This window comes from Athene noctua, chromosome 2, assembly GCF_965140245.1.
Source record: "Athene noctua chromosome 2, bAthNoc1.hap1.1, whole genome shotgun sequence".
Classification (NCBI taxonomy): Eukaryota; Metazoa; Chordata; class Aves; order Strigiformes; family Strigidae; genus Athene; species Athene noctua.
The window spans coordinates 52,572,947-52,592,587 of NC_134038.1; the positions used below are offsets into that span (position 1 = coordinate 52,572,947).

At 38.1% G+C, this 19,641-nt stretch overlaps 1 protein-coding gene across 9 annotated transcripts in view; it reads right to left on the reverse strand.

The window, feature by feature from the left end:
- Positions 1–19,641, reverse strand: part of GREB1L (GREB1 like retinoic acid receptor coactivator) — a 144,872-nt gene that overhangs the window by 24,490 nt on the left and 100,741 nt on the right. For all 9 annotated transcript variants that reach the window (XM_074899111.1, XM_074899110.1, XM_074899107.1 and 6 more), the window contains 9 exons: positions 18,996–19,133; positions 17,042–17,227; positions 12,052–12,378; positions 11,084–11,212; positions 10,360–10,494; positions 6,819–7,016; positions 4,783–4,963; positions 3,259–3,451; positions 1,751–1,884 (listed from right to left, as the gene is read on the reverse strand). In XM_074899111.1, the coding sequence (XP_074755212.1) occupies positions 1,751–1,884; positions 3,259–3,451; positions 4,783–4,963; positions 6,819–7,016; positions 10,360–10,494; positions 11,084–11,212; positions 12,052–12,378; positions 17,042–17,227; positions 18,996–19,133 (1,621 nt within the window). The remainder of the gene's footprint in view (positions 1–1,750; positions 1,885–3,258; positions 3,452–4,782; positions 4,964–6,818; positions 7,017–10,359; positions 10,495–11,083; positions 11,213–12,051; positions 12,379–17,041; positions 17,228–18,995; positions 19,134–19,641) is intronic.

The window sequence follows — 19,641 nt, forward strand, 5'->3', positions numbered from 1 at the left end:
CTGTTTCAAGAGGTTTGCAGAAGTACTTCATAATTTCAGATCTCTTAATTTCCCACTAGAAAGTTAGACTTAGCAATAGGGATTGCTGGCTCTGAGCCAAATTTGAACTTCCATTTTGCCTTTTAACTTACATAGCCAATGTTTCTTTCTCTCTTATAACAGCTACATGCAGTGACAACAGATATGAGCTCACAAAGTAACATGCTAAGGAAAAAAGAATTAAAAACCTGTTCAAGCCAAAAAGCACTCCATTTCTAGACATTCCCCACCAGTTCACTCACCACCATAATACAGAAAAAAACTATGCTATTATTCCTTGAGTCTTGCACCACAGAAGTCCAAATGACTAAAAAACTACAAGTTCCAAATTCTCTGGTCTCTTTCCTGAGTGATTTAATACATGATATGGGATCCACTTGAATAAAATTTTGTGTCTGTCCTTAAAGAGTAGGTACAGTAGCTCACTGTGTATACCATAAGCCAGTCATTAAATCAATAAATTTTTAAAAACACTTTTGACTCTTCCTTCCATAAGAGTACCCACTTTTGCTTCTAAACCAAATGGAACCTTTCTTCTAATATCAAAATATCTGCAATGTTTTCAGGCTTGTAAGCTTGTATGGGCCACCCATCCAGATGGAATAACTCGGTTTCTTGAAAAACAGAGGCTGAATTGATAAGCTGTGATGCAAAAACATATCCTGGCTCCAAGGTTCACCTCCCACCTGTTTCTAGTCTTATCCTAACCTCCTATTAGGGTAGTATTTGCACATTCATTAATCCTCCTTCATCCTTTTCGCCATCCACATTTTAAGAACAGAAAGAGAGCAATGGTGACCACTCTCTCTTTCATTGTACTTGACCAGAAAGACTATGAAAAGCCTAGAGAACTGACATTTAAAGATTAACTGACCTTATTATTATTTATAACATTCATTACTTACATATTTGTATATAATAAATATTAATGATTAATGACGTACTTTATTCATTTATGATGCTAATGTAACACATTTGATATTGTATTTTACTTAATAAATACAGATACATTTACAATTATTATATTGACTTAAAGAAAATAGGAAAAAAAATGATACTGAAGACAGAACAATCCTATGACAACTATAGCTTAAACTGTTATAAGGGATCTGTCCTGCTCATATGCAGAATAGATTAACTCCACATTGCTGGAAACGACAGTATTGCTTTCATTGCTGTAATATGCATATTTAATGATATCGTGGGTATGTGCTATGAAAGCAGCTTGTTCAAGCAGCTGCAGGGTACTAATAAGCCACTTTCAGGCTCTGAGCTGCAGGAACCAAAACCATAGCCAATGAATGAAATAACAAAAATGATGCTTTTGAAATGACATCACTCACCTGGGCCACCACTGACAAGACTGTTGGCAGTCTCAGCAAGAGAGACACCAGAAGTGGTGAGGTAATTAAACCTCTGGTACCTCCTTAGCTTAGAGAGGGCTGAGCCAAAAAAAGAGAGCAGCACAGCTGAGCCTAGACTGGTGCTGAATGGGCCTAATCTCTACTATGTACAAATGAAGGATATCCCCTCCTTCTACAGCATTAAATTTGTTATAAAAATAAAAATTGCATATACTTCACAGATTCCAAAATCAACATGAAAGGTCACCATGTCTTCATCTCCCTGTGATGGGGCTCATAAATATTTATCTGTATCCTTAAGATCCCCGTTAAGCAGAATCCCAAGCTTCCCTGTTTTCCAAATTTACCTTTCTAAAAGCGTGTTGACCATTTTTTCAAAGGTTTCATCACATCTCAAAAGGGGACTTGTGACTCCCCATTGGAGGGATTTGCTGTATTCATTCAAACCAAAGTACAGCTTGTCTTCACTTGCTGCATCATCCTGTTCCATATAGAGACAGCAAAAACATAAAGAAAACTGGATCCAAATTTAAATTCTTTTGTCATTTAAAAAATAAGTGGAAAGCATCTTCCAAAGCAAAGTATCCTTTCTTTTCATTCATTCTCCCTCAGTGATGCTATTTGTTTGTTTCAAAGAATACAATAAAATGTAAATTGTTTTTTACTTAACTTACTATTTGTCTAGAGCTAGAAATGACAGACATATGTCCTTGCGAATTTTTTAATATATCTACTACCTGTGTTTTCAGGGGGTTTCTAGAATCCCGCTAATTATTTTCTGACTCCCTATCTCTGACTTTATATCTACTGTTATCTCATTTATATTTAAAACAGAACCTGAAAACAGAAGGATTATGAATTTCCAACATTCATATTGATTGTCAGATTCTATACATCTCTAATTGCAATCAGAAACTAATAATTTCTTTGCTGGAATATACGTCTGCAGACAGCAATCAGAATGGAAAATATTTGCTGCCTCAAATTTCATGAGGCCTTTGCTGGAAGCACAGCATGTTCTCCAGTGCATTTACATCACCGGTAAACACTAGTAATGTAATTAAACACACACAGCCTCCCTTTTTCTGGTGGATTTTTTTTTTTTCATCAGAAGACTGAAAGTTGTTGATTTTTTACTTTTGAGAAACAAAAAATTGTCTAGACCATTTTACAGGTCACCACACTGGTTTATGTTAACAATCAACCAAAAAGCAAACTTTGAATATTCATTCAGTCCCTCGATTCCACTATTCTGTTTAACTACTTTTTACAGGTACCACTTCAAGACACTTTACAGACACCAATGGAGAAAAGGATATTTTAAAGCAGGTTTAGTCAAAACATCCTCAGAATCAGCTGGCTGAAATGGTGAAAAAAAGCTAATGGCACAGAATGTCAAACAGACTTTTCCCACCTCTTCTCTGCACAATGACGGCATCTACTACACCGTAACTTGTTAACCTAGCACACAACTTTTATTAGTACCAGAGTAATGAACAGATTTGACAGGCCACACAACATGTAACTTACAGTCAAAAGTCAGACTGCTTGAAAATGGAAAGCCAGCTCCAGAGCTTTATGGAATGTCCATATAGCTTTGTCTGACTAGAGCATAGGAAGTAACTTCTCATACTACATGACTGGACACAGGAAAACATACAGTTCCTGGGCCTAAATGTCAATGCTACCTCTGCCATCAGCATCCCAGGGCTATGTATCTGGAGCCTGAGAGAACCAATTCCAGGAGAGAAAGAGCTCCCTTCTAACAATTTTATTTAATACACATCTGCCAGATTCCTTTAGGTGTGAAGTCCACATTAAAATACACAGTTAAAATTAACAATTAAACACTTACCACAGTGTCAAATTGTATCCAATGTACCTCATTGCTAGAGCTGATCCTGGACTGCTGCGTTTGCAAGGCATAAGGAAAAGAGCTGACCTGAAGAACAAGGAGGTTGAATGCTTCAAGGACCTCTCTGCAATTAATAACTCTATCAGCCAGACCATGACTAGGCTCACCATGTGACAGGGAACTTGAAATGGCACTGCAGAAATAAGAATGCAAACAATTGCCTTACTGACATCCTGAGATTCAACAGATTACTCTCTTCCTGCAGAAAAATCTCCAAATGACCATGGCACAGTGAATCACAGCTCAAAAATCTCTTTGGAAGAGGGAAAGATGTCAAAACCATTTGAGTGTTCTCTGTGGGTAGACTCAGCCAACAGGGGAAAAAACTAAATAAAGGACCAAAATCTGTTGACAGTGAGAAGGTGAATTAGTGTGCCAATTTAAAAGAACATCAGATGGAGGAAACCAAAAATAAGCCAAAGCTGATGAAATCCCCCTCACACTGTGAAACACTGTTCCATGAGCTGTGGGGATAGGATATAGTAACAATTTTACAAAATCCAGTGGATTTTCCAGCCTGAAACAACAACACATTTCCAAAAGTCTAGGGAACCTGAAAGTCTACAGATGTTCTAGTTTTCAGTTCCTGGAATTAACCTTTACCTCCAGGATATATTCAGGAATTCCAAATTCAGAGTACAGCAAAGACAGTAACAAAAATGTCATTGGGAGGCTAAAGTAGAAAGAATGTTGCTTTTATCTATTTTTAGCTGTCCTTCAAGGAGAGACCTTTGTTTATTATATCTCTGAATAATATAAAATGAATCCCACAACCTTATGCACCATGTTTAAATCATATTAAGATTACTCTCCTCAGTTTACTCATTAAACAAGAGCAGAATAATTAGCTGTATTTCTTTCTTTCTTCTTCCATAGTAAAGTTGTGATTCAGAGTGAAGAAATGCTTCTGAACATGTGCGTATGTGTTGTTGTGTTTAGACCTAATGCTGGAAAAATCCAATACAGCTGTTTTTTAAATCCTTTTCTTAGAGCAGCTAGGGCATTTTTCAGACGATGCAGTTAAATGTCTGTAAGCTTCTCATACTACAAACAACACTATCATTGAGGATAAAAACATAAATTAAAATGACTGGCTTGTGAACATGGGAGAGATTTGGGTTTGAGTAGAGAAAAAGGAGGGTAATAGCAAAAAAAGACAAGAACAACAAAGAAAGTTGCAAAATGAAGCGCTTCTTCCTGGACTTCAGTACCATAGCACATACCAGTACAAATAGTCTTGTTAAGGATCCCATAATCTGAAACTAGTCTCACCTACCTTCAACTTAATCAGAATTAGTTAACAAATACCACAAGCAAGCAAAAAAAGATTATTTCTGATTTTGAGGCACAAAATGGTTTAGGCCTAGAGAAAGCACAGGATGTCTAAGATGTAAGTCTTTTGAAAAACCTAACTGAAAGATACTGGGAGAGGATGGTTTTCCTTTGGTAGACTGAAACAGCTACCTTGTTAAATCCACGTGGGCATTGTCATGAACCAGAACAAATAGTGTATAGGGATTCTGCTTCACTCGTCTCATGAAAACTTCAAACTTTGTTTGAATCTCATTGTCTAGCCGAACCACGTATTTCTCAGCCCTCTGATAAGCTGTGCCATTGTCTTCTAGGCCCAAGTCCACAAGGACACCTGTCAGAAAGAAGAATACAACAAACACCTTTTCCTTTGAGTGCATGCAAAAATGAAGTGCCAACAGTAGGTTGCCAGTATCAGAGACAAATCACTGACAGCCCCTAGTAAGAAGATGTTATCCGAATGCATTTTCTCTCACAATGGAGACCAAAATGTCTTTCCTGGCTTCTGGATTTCCACCAAAAAGTACCTGAAGACCTTTCAAAGACTTCTCACATTACCAAAAATAAAAAAAAACCTTCAGACCTCCACAAAAATTTCCAGCTCAGTGCTCCGTTGGCTATGCTCCATGATCCTAGGCCAAACTTGTCCACATTTACGTAATATATTAATCCTGCCTGAGTCAGAAAAAGTTATCCTGACCTTTCCTTTGCAAAAAATCATAGTTATATAAAACTGACACTCACTAATATCATATGGTTTTTTTCATGCCCTGCTTCAATGTTACTGTCAATGCAACACTCTCCAGCAGTCTTTGTAATGATTGATTGCTATCATATTCACAAAGTAGGCATGACATAATGTATATAGCTTTGAACACCACTTGAATTAAAGCAGCAATAAGCCACTGCGAAATGTGTGTCAACTATGTATTTGCCAGGGTCTTAATGATTTTAAAAAATTATTATAAAAATTAATTAAAAAACATTCATTTGAATCAAATAAATGTGAAACCCTGTTAAGAGATATCAGAAAATCTGTGGTTTAGTGTAGCAGCAAGTTTGATAAATAAAATGTCTGAAGAAATAAGGAATAGAACAAAAAAACCCATAAAGTTATGTTAGAAAGGAAAAGAAACCCATACCTCAAGTAATCTATTTTATTATTTTCATTTTACTAGTAAAACAGTGCAGAGAAAAAAAATAGAGATGGACCACAATACTGAGCAATATCAGGGCATATCTGCAATCAAAAAGCGTGGGAATATTTTGTTCAGAACAGAAAATAAGAGGGAAAAAAGCCAAGAGCTACCCAAAACCACTCATAGATGCAGTACAGCAGAAGCTCATATTCATGTTCTTCAAATGCAAAGACAAGGAATTATTAGATAAAGCTGAAGGCAGGAAAAAGAAAATGTTCTGCTAGCAAAAAAAAAAATCCTAAATGCATAACTATCCCAAGGACTTCGTTATTCCAGATATCAGAGATCAAGAGTTAAAAAGGACCAAACATCTGTATGGATAGTACTTAGTTCTATTAGAGAGTAATTTTCTCCACAGAGAATCACATATGCTTTTCTGGATACATGTCGGTCACTAGAAGACTGGACAACAGAGGGAGTTATCTCAAGGGAGACATATTCCATAACCTGTCCACTAAAGCTTTCTTGTTCCTCTTGAAGCATTTGATACCTGCCACAGTCAGACACACAATCCCCCACAAGAAAACTCACCATCTGAATCAGCATGGCAATTATTGTCTCCCAATGTGCATGTGTTACTCAGGCATTTATCTACTTAATAAGTGAGCTTCCTGCTCATACATGTGTGCTAGTACATATGAGAGCATATTCACCTGAACAAACGGCACTAACAGGTCTAGGGGATAAAAGATCTGAAGTGGATGAGCACTTGCTCACCCCCTCCCTCTCTTGACAGCTGAATGCTTCTCCAGGTCATACATTCCTCTGACCTGCATGAATATGGCAATTTATTTTGCTACTTAAACTGGGCGTAAGCTCTGCCATGTATGAAAGGAAGATATTCAGAATTCACCAGTGATACCAACTAATGGAGCTAACACTGGACATGCAACATACATGTTGAAGCAATTTCTCCATTTATACCAGATACGATTTAATAACATCACATACTTGGGTTTAACAGTCTCTCTTCCCTCCCCTCCCTTTTACCTGATTGTCGAATCCGCTGAAGCGTCTGCTGCACCAGAACTTCTGAACGGGGAACTATAACGATGAAGTCTACTTTGCTGAAGTGGCCCAAATCCAGGCTCTGATTGCCACTGTCTGCAATAGCACAAACCTGGGACAAGAGCTTTCTGGCAACTGTAAGCTGTGGCTGGTAAATTTGGAAGGTATCAACATCCAAATCTAGAGTGTGTTTGTTTGAAAAAGAAAACAAAACACAACAAGAAACATGTTTACTTTCCCACCCCCCCAATAAGCATGACCCTCCAAAATAGCCTACCCTCTATTACAAGAAAAAAAATCATTATCACCAGAATAAATCTCAACACTCTAGAGAGCTGGTGTCATGCCCCACACAGATGAGGGAGAAAAGTGATTTAGATTCTCAGAGATGGGTACAGATTACAAATGTCAACTTCCTTTTTTGATCAAAACATGATCAAAACTTATCAGACCTCAAGTACAGCACTGCCCATTTTTTAAATGTGCTAGGTGTTTGGAGGATTTTTCACAGTGCAACCCAAGGAAGCCTCAATGCTAATGTAGTGAAACGCAATCTGTTAAATGAGCCAGCATGTACATAATATGCACGCACATATATGTATTAAAATATATATATAATGTGTATATACATTAAAAATGTGTGTGCCTGTGTGTATATACATATACATACATAGCTCCGATCTCCTCCTGAAACTTGCACTGCTTCAGGAACACCCCTTCATCACTCCTGCTGTGAGAACCAGCCATGGGTGTTGAGGCTGCTGAGTGCTGAGGTTGCTGTGCTCAGGGCACAATGGCATGAGTGCCCGCACACCTATTATTCTGAGGAAAGTGAGCCTGTGTTGGTGACCTTGCCAAAAAGACTCTAACTGGACGGCAGGTCAGTCGGGAGTTTGTTTGTATATCAGCTCTCCTTTGAAGTACTGACCCCGCACTAAGTCACCACTGAGACAGCCGTATGTCTATGTAATGACTGATAGTAATTACTGAGAGCAGCCCTGCAGAGAAGGACTTGGGGGTACCGGTGGATGAAAAGCTCAACATGAGCTGGTAACGTGCACTCACAGGCCAGAAAGCCATCTGTATCCAGGGCTGCACCAAGAGAAGTGTGGCCAGCAGGTTGAGGGAGGGGATTCTCCCCCTCTACTCTTGTGAGACCCCACCTGGAGTTCTGTGTCCCGCTCTGGAGTCCCCAACATAAGAAAGACACAGACCTGCTTAAGCAGGTCCAGAGGAGGTCACAAAGATGACCAGGGGGATGGAGCACCTCCCCTATGAGGACAGGCTGGGAGAGTTGGGGTTGTTCATCCTGGAGAAGAGAAGGCTCCAGGGAGACCTTATAGCGGCCTTCCAGTACTTAAAGGGGGCTACAGGAAAGATGGGGACAAACTTTTTAGTAGGGCCTGCTGTGATAGGACAAGGGGTAAAGATTTTAAACTAAAAGAGGGTAGATTCAGACTAGATATAAGGGAGAAATTTTTTACAATAAGGGTGATGAGACACTGGAACATGTTGTCCAGAGAAGTTGGGGATGCCCCATCCCTGGAAACATTCAAGGTCAAGGTTGGACAGGAAGGCTAGACAGGGCTCTGAGCAATCTGATCTAGTGGAAGAAGTCCCTGCTCGTTGCAGGGGGAGTTGGACTAGATCACCTTTATAAGTCCCTCCAACCCAAACTATTCTATGATATGCTGCACAGGAAGATGGGCAACATGTCTAGGCAACACATCTCAAGTACTGGGTGGGGCAGGGGGGGGCATTTATTTGTTTGGAGATTTCTTGATTTTAAACAAAAATTTAGTCTCATATTTATTTGAGCTTAATAAAGAGAACAGTGAGACTGGAGTTTTGCATTCTATAGGCACGTACCAGAGCATTCATGTTTCCTCAAATAAAAACACGTTCCTTTATTTCAGTATTTCCAGTACGTAAATTCTATGCCCAACAATGCATATTTTCTACTTGCAGATTACCAAATTAAATCCTGTAATGCCATTACAGTTTTTGTTTATGTCAGTTTTTCTACCACAAATTAAATTCTGATTAATGGACTGCTTATCATAAAAATTACCTAGGGAAAATCTCTTTAAAAAGAAAAAATCCAAACCTACTGCAAACTTATGCACAAGAACTATTGTTGCTTTTGAAAGTAATAAGCCACTTCATCAAATCTTGCAATTTAAATGAAAATTGGAAGGTGTTTGGGGCAAAAATCTGGTATGTTACTTTATTATATAGACAGATCTGTGTTTGTGTGTGTGCACTTATCTCCTGCTCAGACCTGCCTCAGTGTTTATTTCAGTAAATCTACTACAGGACAAAGGTCCCCTCTCATTGCCTAGGAGACTTACCTCTCCTTTTTTTTATTCAGACAGATTCCCAGTAGCTTCAGTCATTGTACACCCATATTTTAAAGACACAACTAGCTCAGAATAATTGTTTGAGAAAACATGAAGGTTTAGAAAAGCACCGTTGCACATCCTTACATAGTAAGAACAAAAAAACCCCAAACACCAGAATCAAAAGATCATTCTTCCTTCAAATTAATCCTGTGACGAAGCTCAAGACTTGCTGTTCTGGGGGTGTGGGGGTGCCAGAACAAAGTACCTGGCAGCCTTCATAATTGGATCTCCTGATCCATGTGGAGACTATAAACCACCTTGCTTTCATTGAGATCTAACACTGGGCTGACAAATTTAAGCTAAATACCATAAATCGTGAGCATACCTTTCTTTCACAGTGAAAAACCTTTACTGGAGGTTGAATTTGCTTTGATACTAGACCTAAAAGAATCTCAGTGTTCACAGCAGATGAGTGTATCTTTTACCATTACTGTCATATGAAAAGGAAAGTATGGTTAGAACTCTAAATAATGAAAGAATTCCAAAAATGGAAAATTATAATTAGCATTTCTAGGCAGGCAATCCCAGCTCATCTTTTGCACCTAGGTATCTCATCACATTACATGGAATAAGACACGTCTCAAACAAGAAAATTATAGATTACACTTGCTTAGCATTTTCAGTCCAAGATCTTAAAATACTTTCGCTCAAAGCTTAAGCCTCAGATCACAAGTCTGTAGTACACATTATTACCATTTTACATGTGGAAAGTGAGGAATATCGAAGTTAAGAAACAGGAAGACACCTGGGGAGTTCAGAATGAGAACACAGTTCTCGGCCTTACACCCAAGGTTACAATCCTTTTCTAGGTGCAAAAGGGTGAGACAAGTCCACGCTGCCAACATTACAAAGGAACATCTTCTCTACTCTGCCTAGTGCATAACAGAAGATCCCATATTTTAGCTAAGGAATTATAAAATTGGGGAAAAAAGTTGCTGAAAGTTACTACAGAGATTTTCTGTCTGAGACACAGCTGTATTACTACATTCAGCTGGCTGTATTAATACCTGAAAGTTGGCACACTGACGGCAGCTGTGCCCTCAGACTCTTCTGAGACACATGCATTTTGACATTTAGCAAACCACTCACTTATTTCACATCTTGCATGTAAAAAAAGTTACCTGGTTCTTGCGTAGAAACCATGGCGATTGCCTCCTGAGATGACACACACTCACTAACATCTCCATTAAAAGGAATAATGACACTTTCCCCTCGCTGCTGTAGCATTTTCTCCAGCAGCTTGTCCAAATCGTCACCTATGTAAGAATTAGCAACACCAAATTATCTGGAAGCTGTTTCAAACAAATGATGTAGAACATTATATACACACATGTTCTCACATAGTTGACGCTGAATCTTTGAAGGGACAGTGGACTGGAGATATATGGAAGAGAGGGAGGGAGCATATTCTTCTCTTTTATTTACTGATTTGCCAGTTGAATGAATTCCAAGAAAAGAAAGCACAGCTGAATAATTTCAGCTCTGTGCCTTTACAGCTTGCGGTGACATCTGATGATTACAAAGAAATGCACACTATAAAACATCAAAAACCTGTGCTAAAAGCGCAAACGAGAAAAGACTCATGCACTTATGGGTGCCCTGCCGTTACATTCAGCAGTATAAACAGTGTTAAAAATGTTTTGCTACAGGATGAGTAACTCGCAGTGCACGGGTGAAGGAGATGAGCGCTCCTTCACATACAGTGAATGGAGAGAAGGAAAGAACGCCTCTTGGTGAAGAGGGCAGAGCTGTGTTTGTGTGAGCTTCAAATGCTGAACAGGAGACACACCGACCTGAAAGAAATTACTGTCTTGGCTAGAACTTCTGTTTCTTAGGATCACTCACCTAAAGATGTATTTTTGAAATGCGATGCCAGGAAACTAACTTTCCCTGTGATGAGCTCATAACTGATCTCTTTTAAAAATTCACTGGTGGTAAGCATGCTTTCTGCAAGTGCCCTAGATTGATACTGACCTGGAGAAAAGGGAAGAAAAAAGCGAGAGCAATCTTTAATACTATCAACATAACCTTTTCATCCTAGAAGTGTGAGGTATGCTGATCTTCAGTCATGGATCTCTCCACTACTCAGCAGACTGAGAGAGCAGTCTCAAATCTATTTTGCTAGTGACAGGAGAATTAGTTATATTGGTTTACATCCTTTGCACATCCTTTGCAAGCTGTTGCCCATAGTTTTGCACACTTGGGTGACAAATGATTTGCAAAGTATTTGTACCTAGAGGGGATGGAGGATTCTGGGTAAATATGAAAAAATAATTATCCATAGTGTGAAAAAAAGTAAAAAATTGACATTACTGATTTATCTGCCTACAAAGGAAAGATGACTAGTCAAAACTCACTTCCATCCAAACACACTCATGCACATGAGAAATTTGAAAATCAACATGGTAAAAAGGATAAAAAGGATGTTCTGTTTTACAGTGGTCTGCAGAAGACTGTGGTCAGTCCAATATTGCCATGTAAAATAGCACAGCTGTTACAGAAAGCAGAGAAAGACAAACCAACTATTTTGTCACTGGGTCACTTCAAGGTATCTTCTAAGGTAGCCACACAAACAATAAATTCTCAGGTCTCTCAAGAAGCTTTAATGACTAGCATGCAGCTATTTGTCTAGATCCTCATGGATATCAGTACTCCAAGTTTTGATGAAGGAATAGTAAACCGTGACACTGCAGTGTAACAATGCAAAGGAGAGTAAAGAGAACAAAAGGTACTTAAAAGCTGGACCAACGACTCGAGAAAATTAATTCAGCAAAATTGCATTGGTATTTGAAGCATACTGCAAATCTACTCACCTAGGACTACTACGCAGAATTCATTTCCTCTTATCTTTGATGCACAAATGGCAACTACATAATCTGGTAGCTTTTGCTGATGTTTCATTTCATTGAGAGACCTCAAGGTCTCCGAGATGCCCTCTGCCAGCGAATTCTGGGTAACAACCACGTGCACGAGGTCCCGAGACACACTGGCGATTAACCTAGCGAGCCAAGGGAGTTGACCTGGTGACACAGAGATACACTGTGCACTCATTTGCAAGGATCGCTCTCTCAGAGTAAACTCCTGCATAGCTTTCAACATGATCTGCTCAAATTCTTCCCTCAGGGGTATCTGGTCAGGACCTACATTGAAAGCAAACAGAAGAACAGTATCTCGTATCAAAATGTTATTGAACCAGGAATAATCATGTCTGTCTTGATCTGACAAGCTCCTTCACCATATTTTTTACTTTTACAAACCCCACTTGCTACTCAGTGGATATCTACCCACATGGCTATTTCTTCATTTTTTCATATTAGAAGCCTCTCTCTCCCACCATCTCCCTTATTTCTTTATTTTTTAAACAATGCGGTATTCCATCTCACTCCTAGCTTCTCTACCTTCAGAAACTAGGGGGACACACAAGAGAGTGGGAAAAATATGTGCCTTTTGCCTGGAACAGAAGGATTAATCACGTAGGCTCCATATGTTTTTACAACAGAAACCCCAAATGCTTATCCTCGCAGTCTAATCGCAGTCATACAGTATAAGAAAGCCTGTCAAGTGGTCTTCATTTTGTTTTTCTCATCATGCACACTAGTAAATTAAGCATGGATATAAATAAACATGTTTAATCTCTTCTTTTACTTTAGTTAAATTAGATTAATTTAGCAAATCTTCAAACTTCTAATGTAAAGAGGTATATGCAACTTTAGATTTAAATTCCCCAGACTTTGCAAACTGTGTTGTGAACTTGAATTGGAAAACAGAAATATAAGCTATCCTATCTTAGCATAAGTCCCCCAACCAGTTGCAATTAACATTTTGCTCAGTGAGATTTGTCTCATTGTCAAAGACACTCAGGAATGAAAAATGTTCACGAACACAGAGTAAAAAGTAACCACAGCTTAAATTGCCAAGATCTCATGTCAGTGCCAAAGGAGACAGCTTCACATGTCAGCAGCTTGCTTTTCTATGACAAAAAGGGGGGGGGCTTAAATACCAGAGATATGTGAAATGCTGGTTTTAGGTTTATGTTTTCTCTCAGGGCCAAAGACAGCAAGCAAAAAGGACAGGGAAAAAAAAGCAAACAGTAAAGTTGTGTGAGAAGCGGGGCAGGGGGTGGGTAAATAAATCTATAGTACAGGATCTGTAAAAACTGCTGCCTGTTGTCATTTTGCTCTTTTGAGAAGTAACATATGGAGACTATCACCATCCAAGTACCATAGGATGGTAGGACAACTATAGACTTGTAAATGCAGAGCTGTTTTCATTTTTGATGCAAACGGAGAAGTTCTGATGAGTCTAATGTAATGCAGCATGGGCATAATTCTCTATTTACAGTTCTCTTTTTTGGAAATATATTTACTTTTCCCTTCTAAGAAAGCATCATGCATTCTAGGTCTCTGAAGGGCTCGAAACAGAAAAAACAGACATTTATTGACAGAACTAAATCTTCTTCTGAAGAAATAAATTCTATTTACAACCTATCAACCACAACAAAAAAGATGTTATACACTATAAGAAATAAAAGCAAGCTTTTGCTGATTGAGGAAAGTTACTTAAGAGACAGGCTCTAGACACAGGGGTCATCATGAGTCCAAGAAAATGAAAATAATTGTACAAACGGAAATACTTCTGTATAAGAACATACAGAATTTCATTCAGATGATTTATAAGAAAAAAACTTTTAAAAGTAGTTATCAAAAAGTCACTGATTAGAAAATATTTTTGTATTAGTCAAGTGTTTAATATCAGGCCTCACTCATGGCAGTCTTTCTTCACAACTATCCAGAAAAATAATGGAACTAAAATCAGATGAGATGGAAAACAAAATGATAGATACTGATTTTGATTGTAAACAGTTTCATAAATACATATACAGGAATCTGTCAGGTTAAAAGGGAATATTTGGAAGCCTCTCTACAGAAATGAGTATGCAAAGGATCATCTTGACTTCAGAAAATAAAATTGCAAACCAAGTAACACTGTAAAAGACTAACATCTGAAAAAGACCTTATGAACATAGTTATGCTTCCAAAAGCACCTATAGTTTAAGACAACATATTCAAATTTTAGGTACACACACTTCATGGCATCTACTCCAACCATCTAAGACCAGGACAACTGCTGTGATAACCTCCTGATTTGAGTGTCTGAATATCCCTTCCAGTGAAGACAGAGGCTTGTTCCTGCCTTGAGTCTGGATTTGCATTCAAATATTGAAGTTACAAAACACCTCTGGGTGCCACGGCATACACATTGTCAAAGTGTACCACAACAAGAGAGAAAGGAGAATGATTTTATATAATTCTAAACAGGTAGTTAGCAGAAGGTCCAGAAATCTCTTCTAGCTGAAAACCCAAAACATAGACCTTAGCACTACATAGGATGGAATTGTGTTTGTAGCAACAGTAGTGCAACAGTAAAAGGCAGATGATTACAAATGATAGAATGTAACCCATACTGCATTTTGAGGTATAAAAACAAAGCTTGAGAGTACTTCACTATGAATGCAGCCAAAGATAACAAATGTGAAATCTGGGTAAGTACAAGAGACAGACTGTAAAAAACACTGAAAGCAAACACACCTCGATCTCTTTTTTACTTATTCATTTATGACAGTCAGTGGAATTTATTTATAGCAATGCTGTGGCTCAGAATCACAGCTTTAACTGTGTATAGTCTTCATAGTAGGTTTAAAATGAAAGCGTCAGAAATGCACTTGTTTTGTTTGCTTTGCTTTGTAATATTATTGTGAGATTGCTCAACTGATTTCTGAAAACACAAGAGCATTATCCTACAATTAACCATGTTGCCATACTCTTACAGGGAAACTGAAATGCACATACTCATATCTTTTTTCAAAAAAGAGCACTTTCATAAATAATATTCTTATGATCTGTGATCACAATCATCTGCAAACATATTCTATACAAGTAGTGAGATCTAGAAAAATGAGGTAAGACTCATTATTTCATTATTGTCTGGTTTTTTATCTTTGTTTTTATCTTGCTCTTCCACAATATACTCTGGAAAAAAGAGTAACTTTTTAGTCCGATTTTCTCAAGAAAAAATGAGGCTCACATGAATAAACTGTTAATTTATGTCTGTATTTGTCTCTTCTCCTCGTCAAAAACTTTTGAAGCTGGCTGCCCTCCAACCTCCTTTACTCTGCTTTGATTATACAAAATGGTATAAAGGCTACAGTTCAGGGCAACTGTCACAATTCCAACAGTTTTAAATTTGTAGCAATATTCAAACCAGCAAACATGTTTTGATCCCCACACTCTGCAGAATGTTTTTACTTTTCTCCCCATTAGGCTCTTTCATCTTACAGTGCTGGCACCCATCTCCACATAAGGCCACATGGAAAACAATTCAGCTTTGCACAGCTAAGAACAAAAGCCAAACTAAACACCTGCTAACAAGGGAACAAACAGCTTTATACTGAAGGCAGGGTGCCCACTAGACACAGTTCAGCTCAGTTCCAGAAGCTTTGTGTGAAGCCTCCTCTAGTTTGCATCTAGACTTGCTGCATCCACCTAAGGTTGGATTGGCTCATGGAGGGTGGTTCACTGATTTGATAAGTTTCAATAAATAGTTTAATTGGACATGCTGTATCAGCTGGCTACATGTTTCTCTGAGAGAAATTTGCAAGCTGCCTCTATCAATCCAGAACTGAAGCAGCTGGTTTTAACATGAAGACTCTACAAACTTTCCAATGAAGATGAAACCCTCAAATAACAAATTTAAGCTCACTGAGAGACAGGCAACAGAAAAACACTCAGCCTGTAAAAAATAAAGAAACCTTCTGTCAGTTCTAACATGGCAATCGATAGACTGTTGAGGCAGAGAATGATAAATCAAGCAAACAGATCACTTAGTATTACTACAGAGAAGATGGCCTCCTTCCTGTCTGTAACACATCAAGGGAGAAGAGCAAAGCATGGGTGAAACCTGCAGAAAGCACATTTGCTTCCAAAATGATAAAGTTATCACCAGTTGTGCTGCTTTTGAAAGATTTGCACATTTCATACCATTATGTATTACAGATGCCCTAGCAGAACCCCAGTACAGGAAAAGCAGTGTGCTCTTCACAAAAGTCATTTCACACTCCTCCATGATAAGCAGCTTCTTTTCAAATACAGAAGTTAAGACTGAGACTGCTGTGAGAAGTTTCCCAACACTATCCTGTATTATTCTTTAATTTCTAAAACCTTAATGTTAATACTGCTGCTTTTTACTCTAAGGTAGGGAAAAATATCTGGACCCGCAATAAGAGAAAGAAAATGTGGTTTGATGGTTTGCTCTCACACTTGCAAAGAGTCCATTTCAAAAACATTTACAAGAATGAGATATTCACGGAATCACTTGCCTTAGTCTGAATAACAAATGTGGTTTTCATGTAAACGGTGCTGTCACTAGAACAATGATGACCATCACACATCTGCCAGCATTTGTCACAAAACTGAATAAAACAGACTGAGCGTCCTTAGAACAAGCTGTGATAACTGATGGTTTGATACCCTAAGCAAATGAGTTATCTGCATTGCAAATCCATTATCACAAAGGTGACCTGGTCAATCCCCATATGGAGAGCAGAAGCAGTATCAGCCTTTAAATTCACTTCACTTCTTCAGTCTGGTGAACAAAGTAGCAAAAATCACACACACTAGATGGAGCCACTTACCTCTTCCAGGCACAAAAATAGCCAGAAAACTGGCTCTGAAATGGACATAAAGAGGGTGGGGAGAAAAAAGGACAATCACAAATAAAAACAAGCGCTTACGACAAATTGCTTACCGAGTTGGACAAGATACTGAATAGTTAAAAGTATCATATTCTCTACACTTAGCAGCTGACTGCTGGTCAAACCCAAAAGATCCAAATCCTTGTTTTCCAGCTGTGGAATCTTGTAGCAATTCACCAGCAAGGGACTTACAACAATATCACCGACATTTCCATAGAAATAAGGTAAAGTGCCATAACCTTGATAAAAGAAACAAAAAAAACGGCCAGAAATTCAGAAAATATGCTACTACATGAAATCTTGCACATGTATACCTTTTCAAACTTCTTCTTAATATTACCTTGCAAAATATACTGCATCAGTGACTGTTCTTGGCTATAATGCCATTTTGCTTACAAAATAAACGAGATGATAGGTCAGTGATCCTTTGCTGTATTTTACAAGTGATCACGCAGACTTGCAAAAACTAACAGTAACTGCATACCAGCAGGATAATTATTGTTATCCAAATACAGATGGGAATATTACCTATTTAGGTCTTACCCTGACCTTAAATACAGATTCTCCATAATACAGTGTACAAAAAAGAGAAATCAATGGAAGCAAAAGTACATTGATCTTAACATAACAAAAGCAGCGTAAGCCACATCAGCATTGATTCAGCTACTGTTGTATTGCTGTGATTGACTTTAATTTTTTTGTCACATTTCCATTCTGTTTTCATAAACAGGTTAAATAAACATCAACAACTAAACATGCTGTTCTGTAAGGTAAAGCACATGACCACAGGCTAAATTCTCCTTTCCTTGAGAATGTTTTCATTTTTAAAAAATTTCCACACAGATTTTGCCAAACACATCCATTTGGGTACATCTGGTTCTGTACTATTAATAGGATGCTGTTTCTCAGGGCCACTAACATTTAGCCTAACTGAGGACTTCACTGGCAACTCTCCAAGAGCCTAAGGGCTGCATTCAGTTTGCACTTAAGCTGATGAGTGTAGGCACCCTCATCTTTAATAAGGAGGTATTTCTCTGAAAACCATTAGGGCACCATGCTAGAGCTTTAGAATAGGCTTCCAGGAAACAACATAAGCAAAACAAACCAGAAGAAGTGTAACCCTATCCTTGATGGATTTACTAGTGTAGATGGTCCTGTTAATTCTCTGGGCATTGTGCGTATTAGGATTATCTGTGCAACTGAGTGTTTGGAGAACTTCTTCATTTCTTTAGGAATGATAAATTATTCCACGGATTGTATTGAAAGGCATGTTCTGTTAACACTGGAGCTACTTTATACAACCATCTGCACTATGCTGGACTGAGAAAAAATTTAGAGTCAAAAAAATCACTCATCAAAATTTTGGCAGCACTAGCTGACCCATCTTTTATTATATAGTATGCCCAAATGGCTCAGGTTGAAAGAGATATTCACATTATGAGTCATACTTCTGTAGTAAAAGTAATGTCTTTTTAAGGGTTAACAATGTACTTTATACAGCTAAAGGATTTTAAAAGCCTGATCTGTTATCTCGGTTTCTTACAAGAAGTATGGACTATAAAAGACAAAAAGTTAGTATGATTTACTTCTGATTACTCAGTTCAAATCAATTTTCTGGTTCTCACGCAGAATCCTTGGGTTTCAAGATCTGGACTATAAATGCTGCAGGAAATATTTGCATGTTTTGTAAGTTGTTTACACTGGAAAGCTATTTTCATTACATGGAAATATTTCTATTCTTGGATTTTACAAAAATCTTATTTGTACAAAACTTCAATTTGCCAGAGGTTTTGTATAAATTTGACCTAGTCATGACCCGTTTGTAAATCAGGTTCTGCAGAAATGGCCTAATTTCCAGTTTTTAATGTTGAGCAACTATCCATGACAAACTGACTTCATATTGTACTGAATGCCAGAACCAACAAAAAGAAACCAAAAAACCCCTTCTCCTAGGGGAGCATGTATTTGTTCAAAACACATCATCTGATTCCCCAGTATAAGACTTACCTATCAGAATCACTGGTCTGACTCCTGAGTTATTTAGTAGGTTTTCAGGAACTATTACAGTCTCCCCTGCTGGGATGGGTTGAGGCTGTAAAATTCCAGTTAACATCGATTGAGGAACTGGGACTGACAAAAGAGGCTCTATAAAATAAAGAAAAGAGAAGCTTCCATTACTAAAAGGCTCATACTGTGATTTGGCCGTATGAACAAATAAAAAAAATTACTGCAGATCACAAACTGTAATAAAATTCAAAAGGTCTCTGCATTTCCTGCTATAGTTTTAAGTAATTTAAATTAAGAGCCTATATCCTCCTATAGCCCCACCCCTAAAATAAAACTTTTTCTGACCACTGTATTGTTGGTGGGAACAAGAGAGGAAAACACAGGTTTGCATATGCATCTTTAAACAAAGCCAAGTACTAAGCCAAAAGGCCACCTCCAAGACAGAGGCTACCTCTCAATACTGCCTCTCAATATAAGGGAAGAGACTGCTCTGACTTCTGACCTAGAAGATATGTAGGTTAAAAAAAAAAACAAAACCAGGACAAAATCTCAAAGCTGTCCTTAGTTGCTACAAGGATAAAAATTGGGCCTTACTCATGACAAAGCAAAAGCAGCTTTCACAAGTAAAAAGAAACAAAATGCAAGA